This window comes from Orbicella faveolata, unplaced genomic scaffold (assembly GCF_042242905.1).
Source record: "Orbicella faveolata isolate gen_17 unplaced genomic scaffold, um_ofav_v1 contig_24, whole genome shotgun sequence".
NCBI lineage: Eukaryota > Metazoa > Cnidaria > Anthozoa > Scleractinia > Merulinidae > Orbicella > Orbicella faveolata.
The window spans coordinates 19590101-19615000 of record NW_028301552.1 but is presented as its reverse complement, the minus strand read 5'-3'; the positions used below and the strand labels follow the sequence as shown (position 1 = coordinate 19615000).

Here is a 24900-nt window from a genome sequence, read left to right as displayed (position 1 = left end):
ACTTCAAATGTTTGATGACCAATCATGCCACATTTGACACCCAATTAGAGCATGTTTTGGCGTCACGTGTTCACGCTTAGATCCAAGCGACTGTGTGCAGTTGTGTAAGAACCAGCTGTATGACACACAAACCACCATTAGTAACACCTCCTTAAATAAATTAAGACTACTACCTGACAACAACAGGTGGTAAAATGGAAGAGGGCAGAAAATTCAAATACAAATTCACAGCAAAGTGTTTAACCCAGGAAAAACCTTCTGAGTGATTCAATAGTTATTACAGTGTTGTGGTGGAAAGCATTGATTTCAGAAACAACTTAACTTCACCATACTTATGGGAAACTGATCAGCGTAAAAATTACGCTTTATTCAATAAACCACAGAGCTGAGTTTCCGAACGCGAACCGATGCAACAAGAACTTAAAGTATACTTTGAGTTACATGTGAGTCCCCAAAAAATTATTTGTAGCTGTAACACGAGGTTAAACCTTTAATTCTGGAGCCTAATGGACTATACAAATGCGCAAATCATTCATATCTTAGTTTAGACAACCCCAACGGAACCGGGAACAAATTTTCATTCATTGTTTGAATTTGCGTCAATTGTTGCTACACAACCGTGAAAACAAGGAGAGCTTGAAGCAGCTCATTAACTATTCACCTTTAAAATATGAACATTTGTAGACCGCCAGCAGAAGCGTATTCAGTCACAGGATCGCAAAACCTTTGCACTCGACCCGGATAAGCTATTGAAGGAGTTTATTAATAACTAACATCGATCTACTTCTTGTCATCCGAAAACAAGCTTGATGTTAAACGAGGAAATAAAAATAAGTTTTCTTAATCTTCAGACTCACCATGCAAATTCCACCGAAACTTTATGTTACTGAACACCCTTACCATATATGTGATGGATCCTCCAATGCATAAAAGCGCGTTGCAATTGTCACAAACAACATTCCTCCAAAGCCCAGTAGCCGGCCAAACAACTTGGGGTTTACTTTAGCCAAATCGTTCGATTTCCCCTTGTGTGATACTTCTTTCACGGTTTCTCGTGCTATCTCCGTGGGTGATGGCATTTCTGACTCACTGTCACTGTTCTTGTCTGCTTTCTTGGTTTTTACTCCCTTCCCTGGTGTCATATTTGTAAGATGAAGTTGTGAAGTCGAGTTTCTTATGCTGTAATTTACCGCTTACTGTTTGCCTGAAATGGCGCCGAAGCGTGGAAGCGCGCGCCTGCACGATTTTCGGAACCCAGCGGGTCCCAGGCTCTGCTCGGCCTTCGCGCCCTGATCGTTCAGATAACAAAGCACCTGATTTTTCTCTCGACCTGAAAAAATTCTGGTAAGAGGTTCGTTGAAAATAACTTAAAAGATTCAGGATGCCTATTGAGGATTTTTCTTTTCACTCCATTGAAATTTAGATAAAAATATTAAAGATTTTTAAATTAGTGGTGAGTGGTCAACTGGTTATACATTTTATCGTAATTCTTTTAAATTTATTTATCCATTTATTTGGTTTTTTTGTTTGTTCATTTAGCTATTTATCGATTTACCTATTATTTTAGTTATTCATAATTGTTGTAAAGATCCAAATCAGCCTAAGGCTACCTGGAACTCGACCTTTTTTGTATAATAAACGGTATGTAGGCATGTATGTATGTAAATTCTGGATACTTATTTAGTAGTCAAGAACGATTTTCGGAGAGTTCGGCAGTGTATGTAGATATGAACATTTCGAGGAAATTGAATGAATTTCTTGTGAAAAGAATCTGAACATTCGGTAAAATTTTTTAATTTGAACAATCAACCGGAACAAATGAGAAACATTGACTTCTGTCAACTGCCGTCAACTCAGCAATACAAGAAAAACTCACTTACAACTGTAAGCGACAAAAGTGAGTAATTATAAGCCGTTAAGATCCAACATTAAAATGATCACAATTTTTACCATCAGCGCAAAGTCTCCGAGTGGATGTGATTGTCGAATGGGACCGGTAAGCGGCAGCCACTGCTAACTGGAAATAAATGTAAACCTTCGAAATGTCATTTCTCCTCACCCCCCTCCCCCTCCCTCGCATAGCCCCAGACATAAACATAAATCACAGATCAGAACAACAGCATCATTCTATGAAAGAAAGCATCACAATTGAACGAAATCTTTGTACTAACCAGATATGCGATGGCAAAGTCAGATTGAATAGCCTTGTTCCAAATCCAAGTGCAACAATGGCCAGTAGAAGAAGCAGTCTCCTAAGCCATCGGGGAAGCTTCTTTTCCACCTTACTCGCAGCGCCCCCAATAACCGACAGCCACTTTGGAGAGGGAGATTTCTCCTGCTCTTTCTTGTTCGGTAATTTAGCTCTAAGAACTGCTCTCTTAAGTTCAGCTTTAGTTCTGCCTGTACTCTTGCCAGCCTTTCTATTGCGGATATCTCCATTATGGTGTTTAACCCCAGCGTCTTGTAATGTTTTACCTTCTTTGTCTATCTCACTTTCATCGGCTTCGTTTTCGCGTAAATCATCGTCCTTTTTAACATCTCCGTTTTGATAGCTATTGTCCTCTTCGGAGCTTACTTCGGATCCCATTATTATGAAGGAAAGGTTGGCCTTTAAGCCCGCGAGCTAACAAATAAAATTTTACTTTGCAGAGCGTGGTTTACGCAGTCCACGTCGCGCTTTTATTGCATATTTAAATTCAAAATTACACGTGAACATTGGTTCTGTTGGGTAAATGTATCAAAACATTCCACTCGAATGTCTATTATCTTGCTTGGTAACCGAAACAAACCCGACTGTTGCACGCGCGTGTTTACTATCTTTTAATACAATTTTAATGAAGGAGCTACGTTACCATGGTTACCATGGTGAGTGAATGGGAAATTTTCAGTAGCAACAGGAGTAATGCAAGGTTTATCCCCCTCAGGTTTACAGGTTAATGTTTATAGCTTTGGTTATGTAAAACTGTATATAGGAAGTAAGTATTTCTTATAGGGTGCAAATGTAATACGAATGAGCCTCGTGGCTCATCACGCCAGCGCTTACCTTCGGTTTCTGTAGCATGTAGCGACCAGGAGTTTTTCAACTATTTCCTGGATGGGATGCTAGTCCGTTGTAGGGTTATTGAACAAGCGTGAGGTCCGTATTGAAGAAATATTGGTCAAGTTCTTTTTCTTTTCTTTTTTTTGGCATGTTTATGGACCAAGCCGCAGGAGAAGTCCATAAACCTGCGAAAATAAAACAAAAAGACGAGACTAATATTCCGGCTCCAAAACGAACCGAACAAGCTAGTTCAATAAAGTCTTTATCCAAGAGATTATGGTCCCTTGATTTATTGTAATGACTCTTTTTAATCTTTTCAAAATAAAACACTGCGATGAAATGGAAAATCATTAAAACCATTTTGTTTTAAAATAAATGTCGAGTGGATAAAATAGGTTCGAATTTAAATGGAAACTAAGATTTCCTCAGGGACATGGATTTAAAGACGGCAATGTTAAAAAATGCTAACATTGTTAAAAATATATAATGTTATGAAAAGAGAATGAACTATACACCAAGGTTCACAAAGTCTTGTTTAAATCACTTGCTGACACTCTGTCCGCAAGGCTCAAGGGCTTGCCCACTTGTATGGGTTACTCAAGACAAGTGCAAACTAGCCTGTACTGTCTATGAGATCAATCTTATCCGCGACTAGAACATACAACTGTATAGCCGGTTGCAAAATGGCTTGAAGCGAAACCAAAGCCTCTGTCGACCAATGCTTACACTATTAGCGATTTAGGATCACCCAACTAGTGGACTAATCAAAATCCTGCATTTTAATTGACTATGCTACCAGAGGACTATTAGTAATAGTCCTCGACTAGCGAAATTGGCGTAATCGAGCGTGAAGCGTTTTCTTTCGTTTTATTTCCAAATAGCTTCTTCAACTTGCATTTTCTAACTTTATTATTGCCTTTTCTAACCAAAGATCAACTTACGGATCTGCTCATGCAAGCTTGCAACTACAAACTAACTTTTCAACTTAATGATACGCTTTACGAACAAGTCGAAGGGGCGGCGATAGTTTTTGGGCCATTACTAACTAAAACGCGCCTTCCAAATGTATATATTATTGAACTAGCGCGAGGTTTATTCTGGAGAAATATTGGTCAAGCTCTTTTGTTTTGCGTCTCGGTCCCTAAACCTGCAAAGAGAAAAAAAAAAGAAAAAGACCAATACTCTCCAATACGGACTAAACAAGTAAAGTACTTATTAAAATGGTACGTCGTAATATTTTAAAATAAAACACTGCGATAAAAAGACTTTAATTGAAATAATTTTGCTTCAAAATTTAATGACGACGTTTCGGCGTTTGCTTAACGTCATTATCAAGTCTCCTGAGTAAAGAAAGTGAGTTAGACATTAAATACAAACTAAGAGTTCCTATGAGACACGAATCAAAGGAAACAATGTTTAACAAAACGAGTGGAGACCTTATTGCCCGAAAAAAAATTACACAATGCGCGAAAGTACGAGTGTTGTTCAAACGCACTCAAATCGCAGTAAAAACAAAAACATTGGCAATTCTCACGTCTAATGAAACTGTTATCATTCCAAAAGTAGTTATTTTGAAACCTCGCATACCCTATGACGTCGATTGACAACCTAATAAAATCCGGAAACTTTTACAAAAGAAACAGTTAATTCTCTCTCGTACGAAAAGTTCAAGAACATTAAAACGGCTCTTTATGGAGCCATTCAAAACGGCTCTTTTCAGAGCCACCACAAAAACAAAAGTCTTGGTCTTCGCTTGCTTTGATTCTTTTGCCATTACTTTGTTGATTGAAATAAAATCCATCTCGTGGATTTCCACGATGCACATTTAAACGTTATATGGTTTTTCCAAAACAGAATGCCTGTATCCTTGAGGAGAGGAGAAAGTGCTGCCTTTGTAATGACATCTACAAATGGTTAGATTTTCTAGTCTTCTCGGATAAGGACGATAAACCGTAGGCCCCGTCTCACAACTCTTCATAATTAATTCTGTGGGACGTAAAAGAACACACACACTGATCGAGAAGAGTAGGGGACGTAGTTCTCAGTGTGGGGCCTATCTCTCATCTGATGGTTAAATGCTCGGAGATATTAGCTGCATAAGCTACTCTGAAATCCTTGGGTAAATAAAGTAATGTAATGTATGTATGTATTTGACCTTAACTCCAAGGCATACGTCAGAGAAAGTAGCCTACAAGCCTGAGCTTGACTACCCTTTAGAATGTTTTCTCCCGAGTACTTTTCCCGAATCATCAGCGTTTTGCCCGAAAATTTCAAAACTTTTTGAGACTTGGGGGGCTGCAGCCAGGGGGCTTTCTGGCGGGATATTTAGGTAATTCTAGGTCGGTCAGTCTTTCGTGTTCGTCTACTTTTTTAAGGGTAGCCGTTTTATTGGTTTTTCGTATCGGACGAAGCGCAGGTTCTAATTGTCAGAACCAATAAATTGTCATTTGCAAGGACAACGATTATTTTATTACACGGTATACCTCTTACTGACGCATCCTCAATTAAGTATTCACATTGAATGTCTCTTGTTAGTGTGAACCAGTGTAGTCAGAATGAAGGAGGCTCGTTTTTCTCTTACGGTTTTTCTTCTATAGGCCACATGAACCCAAGGGGAGAACCCATCACCACGCCTTCCACTTGTTCAGAAAACGCACTATTAAGTTGAAAAAGTTGGATTGTAGTTGCATTGCAAGCTTGAGCAGATCTGTAGTTGGCCTTTGATGTAGTTTAGATGAATTATAGGCTTTGTTGAACCAGTTTTCATTGAAAGCTTTCTCAACCACAACCTTGATCCCAGGTTCTCTCTCCTTTACCCCTCTTTTGACAAGGGAGAAAGCCTGGGACGAGGGAGGCAAAGGGGGGGGGGGGAGGTACCAATCACGCATCACCCTAAATTTTTCTATTAAATCATGCGTCACGGCGAATTCTTTTTACCAATCACGCGTCACAAAAAAAAGGAGTAAGTACATCGCTAATTTTACTTTCTCGACCCTAACAGCGTCGATAAAAGGAGATTCAACCACAAAAATGCATCTGCAAATATTCCAAACATTTTCTCCCGAAAATAAAACTGGTGACCTGTACGGGAGACCGGGAGACTCGGTCTGTATTTATGAGACTCCTGGATAATCTTGGAGAGTTTTCACCATCTGTGAACAGGTTCCCGACGACTGCGAAAAAAATAAAATAGGGCGAGCAAAGCAAGCCTGGCGTGGTGAGATTTATCCCACTTCAGACCACTCTCGGCTATCTCTGCCTGTCTGTCTTTTGCCTTCCCATAGAAAACAATCGGGAGCCTGTTCACAGGCTAAGTGGGTAGAGATCTTGGACCGAATTGAGAAGAAGACTACACCACCTTTGCCATGCTTTATTATACAGGCAATATTTGTGCCAAAGCTTTACCCCTGTAAATCCTCTTCTGTGCGGCAACGTTTTTATGTCTGTGAATGACATAACGCGGCTTTTGAGGTAGGTCTTTATGACGACCTTCATGAAGTGGTACATAAACGTTTTTCTTGTGTAGTCTCTCATTGCTTACACAGCTGTCTTCTCGAGCGGCATAAAATGACACTAAACTCTGACGTCTGTTATCGTTTCAACCCTTTTGGACGACATTCTTTCAGACCTTTCATACGATAGCCGGATTCGGGTATGGTCTGATGGACTGCTGAAAATGATCGGTCGACAAAATGGACAAAAATAACACTGAAGCTCATGGTCCTTGTGCAAAGTTTAACTTTTTTAAAATGACTTATTCCTATTGTGTCACAATTGTTTGGACCTATAGTACGGTGGAGATCCACCAAGATCAAAGACGTTAGAGGTCAAGAAAAAGACGAAAAACACCAGAAATCTGCCACGATTAATTTATCTTCTTTAAGACTCTATATATTATTTACTTTTAATGAATGGTATCCTTCTTGTTCAAAGAACGTTCACTTATCACGGAAATCTAACTGGTAAATCACGCATCACGGGCTTGTAAAATAGCAAATCACGCATCACGTTATGATGTCCTGTCCCGCGTTACACGGCTAATTTGGTCTCAATCATGCGTCACGCTGCTAATCATGCGTCACGTAAAAACCCTTTGCCACCCTCTGGGATTGAGGTTAAAAAATGCACCCTTGCTGAAACTAGGACAACGAGACATGCCCAGAAAATTCTTTCACTACGCAGTTGTTAAGTTATTGCTTGTTTGTTGTTGCACTCTAGTTTCTTTAGACTAAGATTTTGTAAAAGCAGAACAAATAATTTGCATACCGTCATGTGTATTAAAGATTGCAAAGGAGGTTCTTTTTTCCAAATACTGTGGTGGAACACAACAAAGTGACCTGGAACTGCAGATTAGCATTATCGACTTGTGCAAGGGAAAACAAAAAATGTGACAGCCTAACAGTCTCAAGTTGTATTTTTGGGATTGCCATTCCTCTTCAACAACTAGGCTATCTTGAGACTAGTACGAATGTCTAATTAAATATAACATACTGTTGTTTACTTATAATAGATAACAATGCAACATTGTTGCAATTTTCTTTTTTTTCTTTTTTGAAAACTGATCTAGCATTCTGTTATTTACTTATTACAGACAATCCTTGAGCACTTTTGGAATGTTTGCTCTTAATTAGAAAACTAAATCACCAACAAGGGATTCAACCTGCTTACAGCCAACAGCTCTATCAATTTTTCTTGAGAAGGCGATTGAAGCAACTTGCTTTCACCATGAATACCAAGGGCTCGTCCTTCTAGCCATGATTACAAGGCTGTCCCTTGTTTACATACATTTCCATGATAATCAGGTTTTTAGTTCACAGGTTACTGATCCTCTTTGCTTTTGTCTTTTTCTTCCTGCACCAAACATTCACGCTCTTCATTGGTCATAGGCTGCTTTGGAAAAATTGTTCTATATAACGGAAAACAGCAAGAGATTTGATTTCTTTCACACTCGTCTGTTAGAAATGCCTCTGATTGTTCAGTGCTATCCATCAATTGTTTCATGTGACTGTCTTTGGCTTCTTGTAGAGTCTTTATCATGTCTTTCGAAGAAAGAGGTTTTCTTTTCTTCTCTTGCAGTCTTTCAAGTTCCTTCTCTGCAAAAAAAAGAGAGAAAATACATTTAATCTCTATTTCAAGGTTGTAAAAATAACCATGTTACTACAAGTATAAAGATAGACAGGACAACTCTGAAACAGGCAGCAGGCACAAGTTGTATCTTCAAAAATTTTAGCATATTTTTTCCCTTTTTCTCCCACATTAAAATGCATCTTGCGGGTCTGAGCTTAACAGAAATTTAAGCCTATATTTTGAAGGCCTTTGAACTCACCTAAACGGGAAATATACGGCTGATTTCCCACAGAAATCTTTTCTTCATCCATGCAGTTGTTGCATATCGAATCCTTGTTGTCCATTGCGTCAAATATTACCCATCCAATTTGATTTGAAAGCGTCGGTACAGAGTTTTCTGTGCTTGATGGCGACCGAGCTTCAAAGTTCACATCGTCCGCCATCTTGGTTTTAGCGAAATGGCAAGCGCGGCTCCCAAGCTCACTGAGCGGTTACTTAGCTGTTTGGATTTGAGGAGAAAAGAAAAGAAAAGCAAAGAGAATGTGGATTGCTTTCGATCTTTGACATTTTGTTCAATTTGACGAAATGAGGCTTAAAGAGCTAGAGGGATACCTTCAGCAAGTCGATGTTTTCGAAAAACCAAAAGTCGATCTTGAACAATATCCTACGACACCTCATATTGCAGCTCATATGCTGTACACCATTGACAAAACTTTTGGTGACGTTGAAGGCAAACTTGTTGGAGATTTGGGTTGTGGATGCGGTGTTTTAAGCATTGGTTCATGTATGCTTGAAAGTGCTATGACTATTGGATTCGATGTGGACAGTGACGCTTTGGAAATCGCTTCTAGGAACTGCGCTGAGTTTGAGATCACCTCATGTGAACTTGTTCAATGTGATGTGGAGCAGATTACTTTGTACGACAGATGGACTAAAGCGTTTGACACGATTATTATGAATCCTCCATTTGGGACAAAGAACAACAAAGGTAACTGATAAGAATAATGAATTGTAACGTTTCCAGCAGAAAGTAATATATTTTAAGAGATATGTCCAGGGGTTGCTGGAAGACACAGATCATCTGACGACCCTCTGACTCCCTACCTTGGTATACTTTTCCAGTCAGCGGTCGCCACAGTTAGTTAACTGTTATTTGAAAGTCAAGCCCAGTCACATTTTGTTGTCAATTAACCAGTTACCATTTGGTTTTGTATGTAAAATCCATGAATTATGGAATTTGATTTTCTTTGGAAGACTCCAGTTACAGTGGCAGATCCAGACCTTGAGCTATTAGGGGGAGGTGGTTGCTTGCCCTGCCGGCTTTTCTTCCTTCTGCGATTTATTTTATCCAAAATAAGAGGGGTCTGGGGCCCCCAGGCCCCTCCCCTAGATCCGCCACTGATGTACATTCTACCTCTTGTATGCCTGCCAACTTTTTATGAATCACAGGCATGAGAAGATTTTTATCCTATAGAGTACTTTCATTTTTTGGAAAAGGCTCTTAAGTCTTGACGATACGTGAAATTTCCAAGGATGTTCTGAAGATTTCAGAACACGTCTCAAACATTTTTCAGGCCCTATGCCAGGATGCTTTTTGTCAAACATTATGTGGAGGCAGCATGGCCCAGTGGTTAGGTGCGGGACTTGAAATCCGGAGGTCGTGGCTTCAAGCCCTGCTCTGACCACTTAGCTGGAGTTGTTTCTCGGTAGACCCTATTTGGACTAATACTGATAACTTATGAACACACGAAAAATGCCTGTACCCACAGGCTAAATTAGAGGGGATTGGGATGAGACACAGGCTTGGCATTCGAAACACCCCCTTTTTATCCATGCTGCTCTTTTTCTTTGGTGTTCACAGATATTCACTCATCTAACCCCAAGAAAAAGGACGAGCAGACCAGCAGTCTTATGTCCACTGCGCTATAAACAGTAATAATATTACTACATAGCATTTGCAATTTAATAAAATATTTATTAGTTTGTCCTTTCCTCTTTTAGGTATTGACCTGATGTTTCTACAAAAGGCCATAATTATGTCGAACACGGCTGTATATTCCCTTCACAAGACCGCGACAAGAGAACACATAAAGAAAAAGGCCTCAGAATGGGGAGTGAAGCTGGATATATTAGCTGAACTGAGATTTGATTTAGCTGCAAGCTACAAGTTTCATCGCAAAAGGATGGTTGATATTGAGGTAGACTTCATAAGAATAGACTGTTCAACAAAATTATGATTAACGCAAATTGAGTTTTATGAGAAAATCTGACAAGACCACTGTGTGAAAATCCAGCCTTTTGTTTTGGAGAGTTTCAGTTTACTAGCTACTTCCTCCATTTTGCTGGCCATTTTCAAATAAATGAAGCTCAATACAACCTTATAAATGAATACTTTTCTAAATTTTCGAGACTGAAAGATGTCTTTGTGTGTTTATTCAATGTTTTCTGCTTACAAATCAACTATCGTTTTCTGAAAGTATTCCACAACTTTTTTTAATGCATAGTTTGGTAAGGAAACAATTCAGTTATTTATTGTCATTCAGTTACGAAAACTGTCACAGTATTGTCCCACGAATCTCTTATAATGGTTATGGTGGAGGAAAAGAAGTGAAAGACTATCTCTGGGTACCCATGCTTGCAGTAGGAGTTAAATTGGGAACAAATCCTGAAAGAAAGAAATGCTGTGTAGAACATTTTCACAATGAGAATTCGCCATGTTGAAAGTTGAGCAAAAATGCATCTTATTAGGTGGAGGCGCGGTGGCCTCATTGTTAGTGCGATTGACTCCAGACCAAGCAGTCTGGGTCTGAACCCTGGCCGGAGATATTGTGTTGTGTTCTTGGGCAAGACACTTTACTCTCACATTGCCTCTCTCCACCCAGGTGTATAAATGGGTACCGGCGCACTTAATGCCGGGGGTAACCCCGCGATGGACAAGCATCCCATCCTGGGGGGTGTAGAAACACTCCTAGTCGCTTCATGGCGTAGAAACTGGGATAAGCTCCGTCACTTGGCTCATATGCAGCCTTTTTTACTGGGTGGAAAACTAGTCCACAATGTAAAGGGGAATTATGAAGTCAATGTGTCCCTGATTGGTCCGAATTTTGTTCACAAATCAGTTTCGGCAAATTGCTTTTTCAAAACACTGCACAAAAGAAATAGACTGAAGGCAGTTTTCTGTTAAGTAGAAATCTTTTTTTCTTCATGTCTGGCGGACAATTTCACTTTAACTTTTTGTGGGAGGCGCGGGGCCTCATGGTTAGTGCGCTCGTCCCTGGATCGAGCCGTCCGGGTTCGAGCCCTGGCCGGGGACACTGTGTTGGGCAAGACACTTAGCTCTCACAGTGCCTCTCTCCACCCAGGTATATAAACGGGTACCGGCGATTTGTAGGGGTAACCTAACAAATTGCGGAGGAGTGACCTGCGATGGACTAGCATTCCGTACAGGGGGAGTAGAAATACTCCCAGCCGCTTCATGCTACAAGAACCGGGATAAGCTCCGGCAGCTATGAGCCAGTCGGCCCCAAGGCTTCACTTTTTTTCACGAACTTAACAACGAATTCAAAATAAATTGATTTCTTCAATCGGGGTTTCCGCATTTAACGAGAATAGATCGCGGACACATTTATTAGCAAAGCTGTAAATTAAAGAATCTTTATAATGAAAACTTTATTGAAAAAGCTCTCTTAAGCCCGTTTTGGGGAACACTGGTCTGCGGCTCAGGCCATAAACTCTCAAAAAAGAAAAAGAACTTGTTGACGAATATTTCATATAAAAACCTTGCGCTAGTTCTAAACATGTAGCACAATCGAATGGTGAATTCCATGTGGACTTATGATTCCGCGTGGAACAGTTGGCCCCTTTGTTCCTTGCCAGTTGACAGAAGATTTTGTTGATCAAGTTAGATGTAAGGGATTTATATTAAGCTCAAAAAGGCGCAAAACAGGTTTCTTGTAATAATAGAAAAGTAAATTGCAAGGACTCTCGTCAATTTTTCCGAAATGAGATAAAAAGTGTCCGAAAATTAAACGTCCAAAATTTTTTGTTAGTAATGTAGCTGTAGTCTGTCCAATAAGAGCGCGCTCAAACCACGCAGTGAACCAACACAAATTGAAGATGAAACGTTGGAACCGATGGCGGGGCGAGGGAAAACAGAGTCCCAAACGACGCGTTTTGATACGATTGTATAGCAGATTGACCGAGAGAAATGCTCTTTCTCTTCTAAGATTGGTCTAAAACAAATCTAAAAAAAAAAAAAAAACAAAAAGAAAGAAGAAAGAAAGAAAAAGAAAGCAGACAAAGAGAAAAAATACAGAAACAAACTCAGAGTGAATCGGTCGTGAGAAAAGGGTTACGTGCTTTTATTACAGGTCTGTGAACTGGAAGTCATTAGAAAACACTGTAAAGTCGTATGTGTTCAGTTTATAGTTGTTGCGGTGTTCGTGTTTCAGAAAAGCGACAAATTTCCCCTGATAATCGTGATTTAGTTGTTTGAATACGTGTACTGCTGAGTCACAACCGATATCAGTTTCAAGTGAGGTCCACTTAGAGGTCAACGGAAGGAAAACAACTTTAACTCCCTCTAGTCACGTTCACTTTTCGTTCGTTTCCTTTATAGCTAAAACTGACAAACACCTGCAGGGACATTTCCTTGCAGGATAAGTACACACTGATAACGACATACCGCGTGTTTTCCTCTCGAGAGCTTTGAGATTGGCTTATTATTAGGCAATAACTTGCAACAATGAGATAAAAACGACCCCCAACGATTGCGTGATGAAACGACTTGGTAGCACTGAAACGATTCGGCGGTATCTTTTAAACATTCCCCCACAACGTCAATATTCAAAGCGGTTGGTTTGTTTGAAACACTTCATTTCTTTTACAGTACAGCCGCAAACGGTTTTGTTTAACAGAGTATTTTTAATTGTGATCATGTACTACAAATGGTCAGGTATTGAACTTAAAAAAAAAAAATCTTGGGCAGAAACCGAAAATTGGCACGTGATAAACTTGTTAAAAGTGGTTACGCATCTTGAAAACTCTAGCCTTAATTTTTCGAGTTCGTCGTGTTAGTCTTCTCCATCCTTGTTCTTTTATGGTTTAATATTATCTCTTTGGTGTTTTTCTATTTTGGTAAACTACTATTTTCAGGTTTCCTTTAAGGAGCTCTGAGCTCCTTTAAATCTGTGTTTTGGCTCTCTTCCCGTTGTGATGCAATGTGGCGTTTTCATCAATCTTAAAATTTTGTTTGTCTCGAAACAATGATAAAAGGCGAAAATGAAATTCAGTGATGAATACAGTACAATCGTCGAATATTTGCAATTGAAGATGATGACATAGGAATGTCGAAACATGTTTTGTAAATTGAAAAATGTTGTTTCCTTTTTTGGGCAAAATGCTGAGATTATGTGTACATTATTCATCGTGGTGTAAGATAGAATAGATGAATTTTTCACTCGTTTGTCTCACGATGGAGTCACTTTGAGATGTAGATCCCGACGTTTCGACTGCTATACTGCCAGTCTTCCTCAGGCGATGAGGTCAATTGTTGCGTGAGACTGTTGACAGTGAGTCGAAACGTAGCGATCTACATCTCAAAGTGACTCCATCGTGAGACAAACAAGTGAAAAATTCATCTATTTTATTCTGAGATTAGCTAGGATACTTTTTGACAAATCAGGTTTTGCAAAGATCTCCCATCAGAGATCTCTTGGTGTCTAGTTCTGAAAACACGACATCCAAATCAACGTGAAGTTTGATTTTAGTGGTAAATTTTCTATCAGTCTTTCTGTTACCTTATTTTGTCCTTCAGTTTTGACTGTCGAACTGTACAAAACAAGCAGTGAAAAACCGTGAATGTTTTTTTGCAAGAAAAATTTCTGAAACTCGATTGACGTCTAATCCCAGATCAGCCATAATAGGCTTTTGGACAGCCACTGACCCCAGCTGTAAAAACAGGAAACCTTAAATTGTGTTAACTCAGAAATATCTCAATTTGGTAGGAATTAATAGAAGGTTTTTTTTCTACTATATAATACCGTAAACCACCGCTTGTAAGCCCTGGGTTCATACAACTTCGTAAGGGCTTTTAGATGGGTTTATAAAAGGACGGGGCATATAACCAGAATAACAACGGGCTATAACTGTGTTGAGCGAAATAGTAATTAGTCTAATTTCATTTACTGCTTTTCAGTTAAGCTTGAAACTTCATAGTAAAACGAATTCAACACAAGGAAAACTTGAGGGGGCTTATATCCTGGGGGGGGGGGGGGAGCTTCAGTCATCGGATGTATTTTTTGGTTTACAGGTAGATGGGCGTATAACTGAGAGACTTATAAGCGGGGAGGGGGCTCATACGAAAGCGACAGTGTTGGTTAAATTAAGTTACTGACAGCTCAAGAGCAGGAAGAGGTAAGCTTGCATTTTATATTTTTGTGGGGTTTCATCTTCCAATCCTCGTCATCCTCAACTGGCGAAATTTACGCGTGTAGAAAACTCTGATTAAAATTCAAGGTCACTGACGAATTAAATAAAGATTTTCAGTGAGTTGCTCGAGAAACATTCTGGATCATCAAGATTTTCTCTCTGTGTAAACGAACTCTAACAGAATTCCATTAGTTTCTGACAGGTATGACACAATGCATGAATATTACTGACTTTAAATCGTTTGATCTAAGTAATTGAAAGGCAATTATAATAACAGAGATCAACGTGGTTAGTTTACATTCGATTACATGCTCTCTTGCATGCCGTACTATTTCAGGCCCGGTGTTTCAGGGCGTACTAGAACCTTGTGTTCATTAAATATTTTCCTTCCCTGGGTATCCTGAACGTTTCAGAAATCTCTCTAATCAGCCGCTGAAGTATTACATACACCTAACAGTTCCTTTACTAATGGTTTAACAACCTTTCCCAGGACCACAGCGGCACTGAAATCAAAGGCCACTTTTTGAAAGACCCACTGTTAACCTAATTTCATTTTATTTTAATTTCTTATTAAACTTATCGAAAGATTTTTCTTCGGCGCAGATAGCATTCCATTGCGAATTACCATATACAAATGAACTAATCTGTTTGTTGTCCGTTCTGCGGTTGGTGATTAAGGAATCTTTTGTCTACTGTAGCATAACTGTTAGCTTGCCGTCGCTGCAACCATTAAGGTTCTAAAGACTTGGCAAGAGGCACGCACTCAGTCATAATTAAAGACTTTGCTATGTCAATGTATTGTTATCCAGGACATAAAAGTTTGCAGACGTAAATTTTATAAACTCTCTTAAATTTCCGCTCAGCTATCTGTTGTAACCGTTGTAATAAATATACTATTGTTTATGTAAAATTATTCTCGCTAAAGCTCTGGCAAGCGTAAAATTTGTTTTTCGTAAATGGGAGAATCGTTAAGTTCGGTTAGACCATCCAGGTCGACTTTTTGCCGAGCACCAAGCTTTAAAGCACCCGTCCTTTCCTTTGGAACAAGCAAAAGCTTTCTATCTAGCCTTCGCCTGGAGTCTTTCTTTGTTAATTCGGAAACCGTGGAAACCCTAATCTTCGGTAGTTTTAATGGTTCTTTTGATTCTTGGCTCGCTTCTTCCAAGTCCACGGCGTGATCCCTTAAACCAGTGGAGGTGTTAATTTCGGTCCTTATCTCTTCGAGGTTACTAAACTGTGTCAACAGAGTTAACCTCTCTTGCTTTCTCTGCCTGTACATGCCGTCAAGTTTATCCAAAACTTCCGCATGTCCATGGCCGGTTCCCATGAGATCTTTGTACTTCACTCTCCGTGTTTTGTACCGTTCGATTAGCTCTTCAAACGAATCCTGATTCGATGCAGGTTTCGGTGGCTTTATTGTCTGGTGTTTTCCTTTTCTGTTAACAAATCTGCCATCGGAATGTGCTCCCTTCTTGCTCGACACTTGTTTAACATGAACGCGTGAAGAGTCGCTTTTCATCAGCACCTCTTTGTTTTGCTTTGGCGACTCGTTTCCGAAGAACAACTGATTTCGGACGCTTTCGGCGGGTTTGAGAGCCATGATCACCTTATAATGTCCATACCTGTTGTGCTTATAAAACGCTTCTTCAGCGTAGACCATAACTGGGCCATCTCGCCCGTTATGTTCGAATTTACTCAGGTTCTGTCCATTGGCCTCACAGGGAAGTAACGTTTGTTTGCCTTTCGCAATTGCAGATTGAATTCTAGCTTCCTTCGGTGCAGAAATCTTTGCCGCCGGGAACTCCTTCAGTTCCTGGGTCCTTGCTTCGTGTTTTACGGGCTGCGTCATGTTTTCGTGGAAAATATTCAAAGATTTCTTGTCATATTATCCCTGACTTTGAGAATGTGGGTTAATAGGCTATTAATGTCTAGCCGACAAAAAGCTCCATCAGAACCATTGTCCGAACGGTCTCCACGTGATTGGCCAAAGAGAGATTACCCACCAAGCCTCTCGGGCATTCGGCAGCATTAAATCACCAATTCGAGCGTTACTAAACGTCTAAGCGCATTTGTATATAGCTTCAGTGAGTCAGGTGAACTGAATTGAATGACATTCCTTCACATAGTAACGCATTTCATTAGAAAAAAGTGCCCCAGGGGCTTAAGCAAAAGCGGTAGATTCTGTCTGTTCATGGCGTTATGAAATAGCTATTGGACTTTGCTCAGATTTGTCGTGTCAGAGGCTTATGTCTGACCATTGACACGAAAACCGTCGTTTGGCAGATTTCCATTTTTTCTTCTTTTAACAAGATTAGCATACTCTTAATGAGAAGCAGGCGCGATCAAATGGCGGGAAACTAAACAATAAGACCGGAACTCAGTCTCCAAGCTATCTATTGTTCGGCACTCTTCCACAGCGTGACGTAACCAATCATCGCCTAGGGACGCTGTCCTGACCGCATGTCATTCAAAGACGGAAAACTATGCATGCATCTCCGGTTTTACTATATCCCTCTCAAATTACCGACAGGCCCAACGCAGTTAATAAACATCGGATCGTGTTCTTGGAAAGGGCTCAAATATTGGATGGAGAACAGTTTCTTCGAACTGAGTTTACAGATCTAATTGTTGAGCATTATATCAATTAATTAACAGAAGTAGCATTCGTGTGTACATACAGGGAATATTGTTTCAAGTGAGTGCTCATGGCTAGCGTGAATTCTCGTGCTGAGTTGTTTCCGAACAGAGCGTATTCGCCGACTGGCAGCGACGACTTGACGATGGACGAAGACCCAGAAATTCAAATAAGAATGCCCCTCAAGCCGAGACATCAGTCTTCTTACGAGAACATGAATGGCCGAGGTTTTACGGACGATCTCGGCCACCAGTACGAGGACCCCGCCAAACTCAAGGACGAGGTGTTCCAGAAGCAAAGTCGTGGAAGACCTCTCCCTCCCAGCCGATCAGGGAAGAGGAAGAAGGTGAACGAAGTTTACGAGGCTGTTAACACTAACCAGCGCAAGAGAACATTCACGGACGAATCGGACACTTGCGATGGCTACCACAGAGACACATGCTCCAAGTGTTTCAAAATTATGGCTTTCCTCGGATTTTTGTTTGCCCTGGGTGCCTCAGCTGTTCTGTTTATGCTTATGGTGGGAGTACTCTCTACTCCAAGTTGTCGCGATTGTAAGAAGGAACTTGTGCCAGACCAAACCTCAGCAGCACAAGCCACCGGATCGACGGAAGAATTATGGAATGTAATCAAGAAACTCAAGTCAAATGTGAGCAAACTGAACGCGGCAGTTAAAAGGAAAGACGAAGTCATCTCGCAGCTTCAGAAACGAGACCTCGAGCACACTGACAAGATCGCAGAACTGGAAAAGAAAGCGAAGGACCTAGTGGTCGTTGTTAACAACAAAAAATTCAATGTTAGCGAATTCGTTGGACCTCGTGGCCCACCAGGAATTGACGGGCCTGCCGGCCCAAAAGGCGAAGATGGTGTGGATGGAAAACCGGGAAAACCAGGCCCAGGGAACATGACGTTGTGTCGTTATGAGAGCAAACAGAGCGCACCGTTTACTGCATTCTCATCGGGTGGATTAGATGTTGTTGTAACGGAAGCTCCCGGGGAAAGAATCATCGGCGTCACTTGCTCAACCCTTGGAACGTCAGAATATAATTTAAGGAGTTGGGCTAATGCTGCCAAGAACAGGCAATACCAGTGTCGATGCAGGGGACAATCCTCTGTATTTCGAGCGGCTGCTGGAAGGGCCTTATGTATTCTACATTACTGGACTTGTCCGTTGATTTCTTAACCGCTTCCTCGTCAAGAAAACCTGGGTATCCGCCCTAGCTTTAATGAGATCTAAGGACGCGCGCTTCACTTCAATGAACATCAATTTTTTATATTTCTGGCTACACTCTTTTACTGTGTTAGGTACGAATGTTACTAGCCATGGCTCATGCTGCGAATTTTCAATGTTGAAAAGCTGCCAGCGAAATGCAGTTTATGACAATATTGACTTTGGTTTCATATTAATTTGTACTTTCCTTTGCTGCACATTTAATGTAAATTGTATTTGACGTTACACATAAGGAATGTTTCTTTTGATGTATGCACAATCACCATGACTGTCCATATCAAAAGAAGTAATTTTTGTAAGGAATCCAAAAATTGCGGGCGATATTTGACGCATTTGGACTAGAGTTATAATTATTCAGTGATTACTCAATTAAATAGGAGAACTGTAGTGATTTCATTTCGAAATTCCACGTTTCATAATCATCATTGCATAGCAATGACTGCGTAAATGCGTTTAGCATGGCCATTTTGATTTGAATCAAAATTTACGACATTTCATAAAATTACATCGCGTGATCGTGATGGAGTGTAAATAGACAATCGTAATTAATAATAAACTCAGCATACAATTGGGATAATATTGTACACGCTGGTGAATTCTTAAATGTAAGTCAAAATTATGTTGTTAAAATAAACTCAGATAAAGGTAACAATCGTATGTTTTTTTTGTGTTTTCGACGTGTACCTACAAAGGCACATTTGGGTACTCGTGCCGTGTAATCTAAACCGGATATCTCTGCCCTCTTGCATCATTCATTGGCTATTTTGCCAGTTATTACGCCCTCGCCCGTCTGGGTATGTATGCTCAATGTTCTTTTCTTACCGTCCTGTTGACATCAAGCCTGGAGCGAATTCCATTACTGATATAATCTTTGGTATAATATTCGCTCAGCGTGGCTTTACATTGCAAAATTTTCTCATAACTACAGTAGTACATGTAATCTATTCTTATCGAAACTGAAGCACTATCCTGTTTAGTACATTTTTGTTTTGTACGGAAAGAGCGACAGGAAAAAAGAGCGCCCCCAACAAACGAAGTGCTATCATTTAATACACCGAATTAATTAAATAAACCCATCTTGTTTGTTCTACAGAGGTCTAAATCTCATTTGCATGTAACTGAAAAATGTTAAAATCGCTTAGAATTCAAACAGACGAATACACACACAGTTGCTCTTTGTAATGCAAATTAACACACAAGGATATCTAACGTGAACGTCAATTTTTTAGAAAAAGGAACTTTCAAATACTGACGCATTCTCTAAATGTTTAGAATAAAAACACGCAATAAAACATCACAGAAAAAAAAAATCATCATTCGTAGGTCTTGGTATCTCAGAATTTTTTCAGCAAATTTTGCGAAAAAGCAAAACTGATTTCTCCTCCGTCCTTCTTCGAACGAGAGGCCCAAACACATTTCATATTCGATCTACTGAGTACTTATTTTAAGAAATTTTCTTATATTTTGATGTACCAGGTGGTATTTCCCGTAACTTGAAGTATATAAGCTTAAATAAACTTCTGCTTGCGGCTGGGGTGGTCTTCACCACCAGGTTAATCTCTTCTTCCAAGAATTAAGGGGACTTGAACCTACAACATCTTGGGTTTTATTCTCAAACTTTCGAATTGTTCCTATGATAGAACAGAAGTCCTAACAAAATACTTGAATTAATTACTCGTTCGTAGAAGGGCAAAGCGAAGAAACAGGAAATAAGACAATTCAAAGGAAAGAGACTTCACTGAGGTCCCGCATGAAGTGTATGAGTTAGGGACTACAAGTCTTGGGGGCGTTACTTCCCGAATATTCCCGGTATTTGCTTCCTTTTTCCAAGTCATCGAGATTGTCATTAGTTTGATTACATTTACTTCTTGTCATATCGGTTCACCTTCTCGGGTGTGTTCGCTGAATCAGCACGCCTCATTGCGGGTTACTTTTCACAAGTATTTGGTGTGATTTTCAGTCTCAAGTCCCCACGTATTCCGGTTCCGCCTCTATACGATAGCATTTGGTGGTAATCAAATTGACCTCGGAAATGTTTACGGCGTTTACTAAATTAAAGATAATTATGGAGCTATTAATAGTATTGATGATTCGTTTGTTCTTGCTGTCAACGGGAACCTCCTCTGAGTGAAGAATATACCTAAAATGGTGCAGCTCTAGAGGGAACATCTCTCTCATGCGAGTGTATTCTTCGTAATGGGCTGACCCTCTGAAGAAGGCCCCTGTAAAGTGAACTACCTCTAGGTGCCTAACACCCGGTTAGCATATCTTTTGAGCCGAATACATCCTATGAATGCAGAGCCTTTCTTTAAAGAGAACTTTCTTTTTTATGAGCTCTTTAAAGTGGACAACTTCTCCGTGCATTCGCTGTATATACCGATAGAGGTGAATTGTTGTAGTTGTGGAAAATAATGTTTGATAAATCTGGAACAAAAGGCTTTTCAAAACTGGATCTCTTATCAGCCAAAAGCAATGAATGTGAGTCGTTTACCAGAGCCTCTGAGAGTGAAATCTCTTTTCAGTTGTTTTGAACCCTAGATTAAAATCTTAGCTAAACAATACGCTTTTCTTCTTTTTAAGGATTCGAACCGGAAGATGTAAACCGAAATGACAAAGCCCATTGAGACCCATTCAGTAGACTGCACTTTCGACTCGCCAGTGTAATAAATATTCTTTTCATAACACCAGATTCAAATAGATTTATTTCATTAAATGTGCACTTAATGAAATAACAATCAACGAACGCGTGGGAAGTACATATTTAATTAATTGAGACGAATATAGAATGTTGGTATTTGAGTCCTTTTAAGGCAGCGTGAAGAGCGGAAGGCCATTTGTTTGTCAGTTTGCCAACCATTAGTAAAAATCAACCATGTGGTTGTTAGTTTTGGCATAAAAGCGGCACAAGGATGCCATTAGGGAAAGTGAAGTGATGTCATGAGAGGCAGACAACATTCGGCTGCCAATGTGAAGCTGATAGTCGTGCCACGAAACCTGCGTTTTCGGCAGGCTTTGACCCCAGAACTTTTGAGTGGGTACGTTAATAAAAAGTACATCTTGATAAAAAGGACCTCTTCATTGATCAGATTTGTGTGATAAATCAGGGCAAGTTAGCTAGAGGAATGAACCAATAAAAAAAAAGGCGGGTAAAAGCGTTACAAATTTAAAATATGGGAATACAATATGACACCATATTTTAAACCTACAATTTGAAATAATTTGGAAAATATACAGGGGATGATACAATTTGATTTTTGAGAAAATAGATCATGGTCTCTTTATACATGATAATACAGTGATATAATAAGCTTAAGTGATACCGCTGGTGCAGAAACATCGAATACCAAAGAAAAAAGATAAAAAACACTAAACTGAACTTTAAAGTGAAAAATCTTTCCTTTTCAAACCCAAGGGTTCCAGGGTCTTTTGATGAGCGATTTGGCTTGTCGCACACCGTCCGAAATGTGACGAATTGTGTGATTTCTTACGAATTATTGACATCGGATGCGATTTGAGACGGATTATTCGAAACAGCTTTATTGCAGACATGTGAAAAGCCCTGTTTATTTATCCAAATTGCTTTGCTGATCCAGACCCGAAATAAGTAAAGTATTTCAGTAAGAAAAGGAAAAAAAGACCAGATGTTGCGAGGAGGCGGGGGAAGGGGGGTGGGGAGGGGGGAATAGGTGGACTCTGGTTTCACACTCAGACCAGGCGGAGGAAGTGGAAGGGCCCTGGCCGGCAACGAGGGTTTCCTTAAGGAGAATGGCTGTAAGCCACACATACAGCAGAGTCAATTTAAGTTTAGCTTAATTGCCCAGCGGTTGTTCTATTTGTTAAAAAAGAAATAACTCATCGACAGTATTCAATACTTTTGGACAAGTGGCCTGTGCGCACTCCAAGGGCCTTTAGTAGATCGATGAACAGCCAATAAGATTGCTGGGTGACGATGTTAGTCGGTTGTAAACAGTCACAAAGTTATGTAACCGTTCTTTGGGCTTGTCACGCAATCGAGGGAGAAAAACGCGCGAGAGGAACGCACGACGAAAAGATCGTGTAGGAGGTCATGGTTCATGCTAATTCATCACCCAAGATGTTTTAACATCTTGACAACGCAATAGAATTGGAAGACAAAACTGGAAGTGGGGACGACGAACAATTCAGCATATAATGAACATATCTGAAGATTAAAGCTAACCTAAATAATTTAGTGCCACGCACAAGGTTTAAGTTATTCAAGTTTCCACCAGAGTCGTTGTTGGGTGGGTCTAATGCCTAGGCGGTGGGTGCTCCCTTATATGGGCTATATCGACATAGGTTTGGACGATTTTGGCCTGAAATGGAGTAATTTTTGTTTTCACTCTAGCTTCGGGTATTGGGTATTTCGCTTACGGGGAGTTATTTTTTTCAAATTTGTAGCCCCTCTCAAATGTCCACGCAATTGACTGCCATTTCTGGTTAGCTGCGGTTACTTATTAGAGCCGTGTACTAATTTTAGTGGTCTGAACTGGGGTAAAAATTTTTGGCTTAGGTCTGAAACAGGGTCTGAAAGTCACAGATTTTGGTGCGAAAGAGGGTACAGGTTTCAACATGTTCGAGGTTCGGGCCCCAAGTGCCCACCAAAAACCTTGGGTAGTCCCCCTGGGGGGTCTAGTGTCCGGGTCGGGAAGGAAAACAGATATGGCTACACATTATCACGATATAACCAAATCATTCAATAGCGGCTTCTCAAAATGGCATTCTCAGGCATTGGTTTTATTACTTTATACGGGAATTAATCAAGTGCTGAGTTTAGCAGTTTCATGTACGGGTATCTCTTTTCATGCGCTCAAGGTCATGTAAATATCACGGGATAGGATCAATGAAACGCAATGAAAAAATAAGAATGTTGCTAAATGTTTGTGTACAGCCATTTCATCAGGTTGTGGCTCACAAAGTCAATTTTCTTCAGTGTAAAAGAAGTTTTCGTGATGAATAAATGTTCAATTGGGCATCAAATAACTCATTACTTCTGTCCACTGTCTGTCTTTCTTGGCAAGTTTTCAATACTGAGTCACACAGCAGGAAACATATGTGTGGGCCATCATAACTTGGGTAAGAGCTGTCAGAATTTATACATTATAAAATTTTGAAATCCCCTGAACTATTCAACGCAAAGGATAATAACTTAGCTCTTATTAACATTAGAGAACTGAGGTTCGTCTCTTATATTTAAATAGCTAATAAGAAGTCAATGGACACATCCAGTAGTGAATGACACATTTGGACTTGTCGATGTTTGCTTGGCTAAACACTTTGGACTGACCTCTGCATTCGCACTCGTGTTCTCTAACATTGGTAGTGGCGTTTATTTCGCTTTTGAAATTATATTCCAACGTTCCGATAGTTGAGCAAGTGACGCCGAGTATCTTGTACCCCGGTTCCTCCGTAACGTTAACTTTATGCCCGGTGACAGAACTGTCCGCCTTAAATGAGGCACTTTCTCTGGTCATGTAACGACACGAAGTCATGTTCCCTACGCCTCTCTGTCCCGTTTTTCCATCCAAGCCATCTTCTCCTTTCAGGCCGGTAACCCCGGGAATTCCTGGCGGGCCCTGCGGTCCAGCGAGGCTGCTCAAGTTGTCGCTCGAGTTAGAAACGATAACCGCTTGATGACGCGTTTTTCGGTCCAGTTCTGTGATCTTCTCGGTGAGCTCGCCGTCCCTCGTCTGAAGTCGCGAGATGATTTCCTCTTTGCTCTTTACTACCGCGTCCAGTTCGCTTATGTTTGAGCTAAGTTCCTGGATGACTTGCAATAATTCTTGCGTTGATACAGAAGCTTTACCAGACGCAAGCTCAGAGTTCTTGCACTCGCGGCAACTCGACGGAGAAAGTGCTCCGAGCGCAAGCAAGATTACAGCAGTAAATACCACCAAAGCGACTAAAAATCCAGCAAAAGCCAGAATTCTAAAAGCCTTGGAGTGCGCGCTTTGGCGAGAGCCGTCGCAAGAGTCCGCAGATCCGTCTGCCGCTTCGCTCTCCTTTCTTCTCTCTCCTTTCTTCTCGGTCTGTTTATTTTTGCACTCTGGGTGACTTGGAGCGACGTTTGGTGTATTTCTTCGATTATGGCCGTGCAGTTCGTCGTATTGGTGGTCACAGTCATCAGCAAAAGGAACAGTGTTCATGTTCTCGTAGGAAGACTGATGTCGCATTGGAATACTGGTTTGATCGTCCATCCTCTCGACACTGACTGTCAGTTGGGATAAGTACTCTTCTGAATATTTTTGCGACTTGAGTCCGCTTCTGAAAATTTTCCACTCAGCCTTTGTAGTCTCTGTGTCCCTTCCTTAAGATAATTGATTTAAACTTAAAAGCTTTTCCAGTCCTCAACAGTACAGCTACAACCTCTAACAGAACTGCTCGACAAAACGGTGAGCAAAGGGTATGATCTGTCAAATCAAGAAAGACAAAGGTAACGGAAATCAAGTCAAATAACGAAATTTCATGCGGGAAGTCTCA

General features: G+C 40.4%; 6 protein-coding genes and 1 long non-coding RNA gene across 8 annotated transcripts in view; 3 read left to right on the top strand and 4 right to left on the bottom strand.

The window, feature by feature from the left end:
* The window catches only part of LOC110063127 (protein O-mannosyl-transferase 2-like), a 23272-nt gene extending 20558 nt beyond the window's left edge, over positions 1-2714 (bottom strand). The window contains exon 1 of one of the 2 annotated variants that reach the window (XM_020770075.2): positions 2172-2714. In XM_020770075.2, coding sequence (XP_020625734.2) covers positions 2172-2587 — 416 coding nt within the window. In that variant the 5' untranslated portion in view covers positions 2588-2714. Of the gene's footprint in view, positions 1-900; positions 1256-2171 lie in introns of those variants that run through there. The other variant, XM_020770076.2, reaches the window with a different exon arrangement.
* A 4046-nt stretch (positions 2715-6760) lies between these two features.
* LOC110063147 (uncharacterized) lies at positions 6761-8592 on the bottom strand. The gene is made up of 2 exons (XM_020770101.2): positions 8367-8592; positions 6761-8133 (listed from the first exon to the last, which is right to left on the bottom strand). Exons 1-2 carry the CDS (start codon positions 8548-8550, stop codon positions 7859-7861), a joined length of 459 nt encoding a protein of 152 aa, XP_020625760.2. The 5' UTR covers positions 8551-8592; the 3' UTR covers positions 6761-7858.
* A 15-nt stretch (positions 8593-8607) lies between these two features.
* On the top strand, positions 8608-12381 carry LOC110063146 (rRNA N(6)-adenosine-methyltransferase METTL5-like). Its single transcript, XM_020770100.2, has 2 exons — positions 8608-9095; positions 10109-12381. The coding sequence occupies exons 1-2, from the start codon at positions 8693-8695 to the stop codon at positions 10342-10344; spliced, it is 639 nt and encodes a 212-aa protein (XP_020625759.2). The 5' UTR covers positions 8608-8692; the 3' UTR covers positions 10345-12381.
* A 2372-nt stretch (positions 12382-14753) lies between these two features.
* On the bottom strand, positions 14754-16533 carry LOC110063134 (uncharacterized). Its single transcript, XM_020770082.2, has one exon. It carries the CDS (start codon positions 16383-16385, stop codon positions 15456-15458), a length of 930 nt encoding a protein of 309 aa, XP_020625741.2. The 5' UTR covers positions 16386-16533; the 3' UTR covers positions 14754-15455.
* A 529-nt stretch (positions 16534-17062) lies between these two features.
* Positions 17063-19046, top strand: LOC110063132 (uncharacterized). Its single transcript, XM_020770080.2, has one exon. It carries the CDS (start codon positions 17242-17244, stop codon positions 18352-18354), a length of 1113 nt encoding a protein of 370 aa, XP_020625739.2. The 5' UTR covers positions 17063-17241; the 3' UTR covers positions 18355-19046.
* Positions 19047-19054: 8 nt separating this feature from the next.
* LOC149110794 (uncharacterized) lies at positions 19055-21126 on the top strand. The gene is made up of 2 exons (XR_016207788.1): positions 19055-20660; positions 20983-21126. It is a non-coding gene; the product is annotated as an uncharacterized LOC149110794 (long non-coding RNA).
* A 2010-nt stretch (positions 21127-23136) lies between these two features.
* LOC110063133 (uncharacterized) lies at positions 23137-24900 on the bottom strand. The gene has a single exon (XM_020770081.2). It carries the CDS (start codon positions 24615-24617, stop codon positions 23622-23624), a length of 996 nt encoding a protein of 331 aa, XP_020625740.2. The 5' UTR covers positions 24618-24900; the 3' UTR covers positions 23137-23621.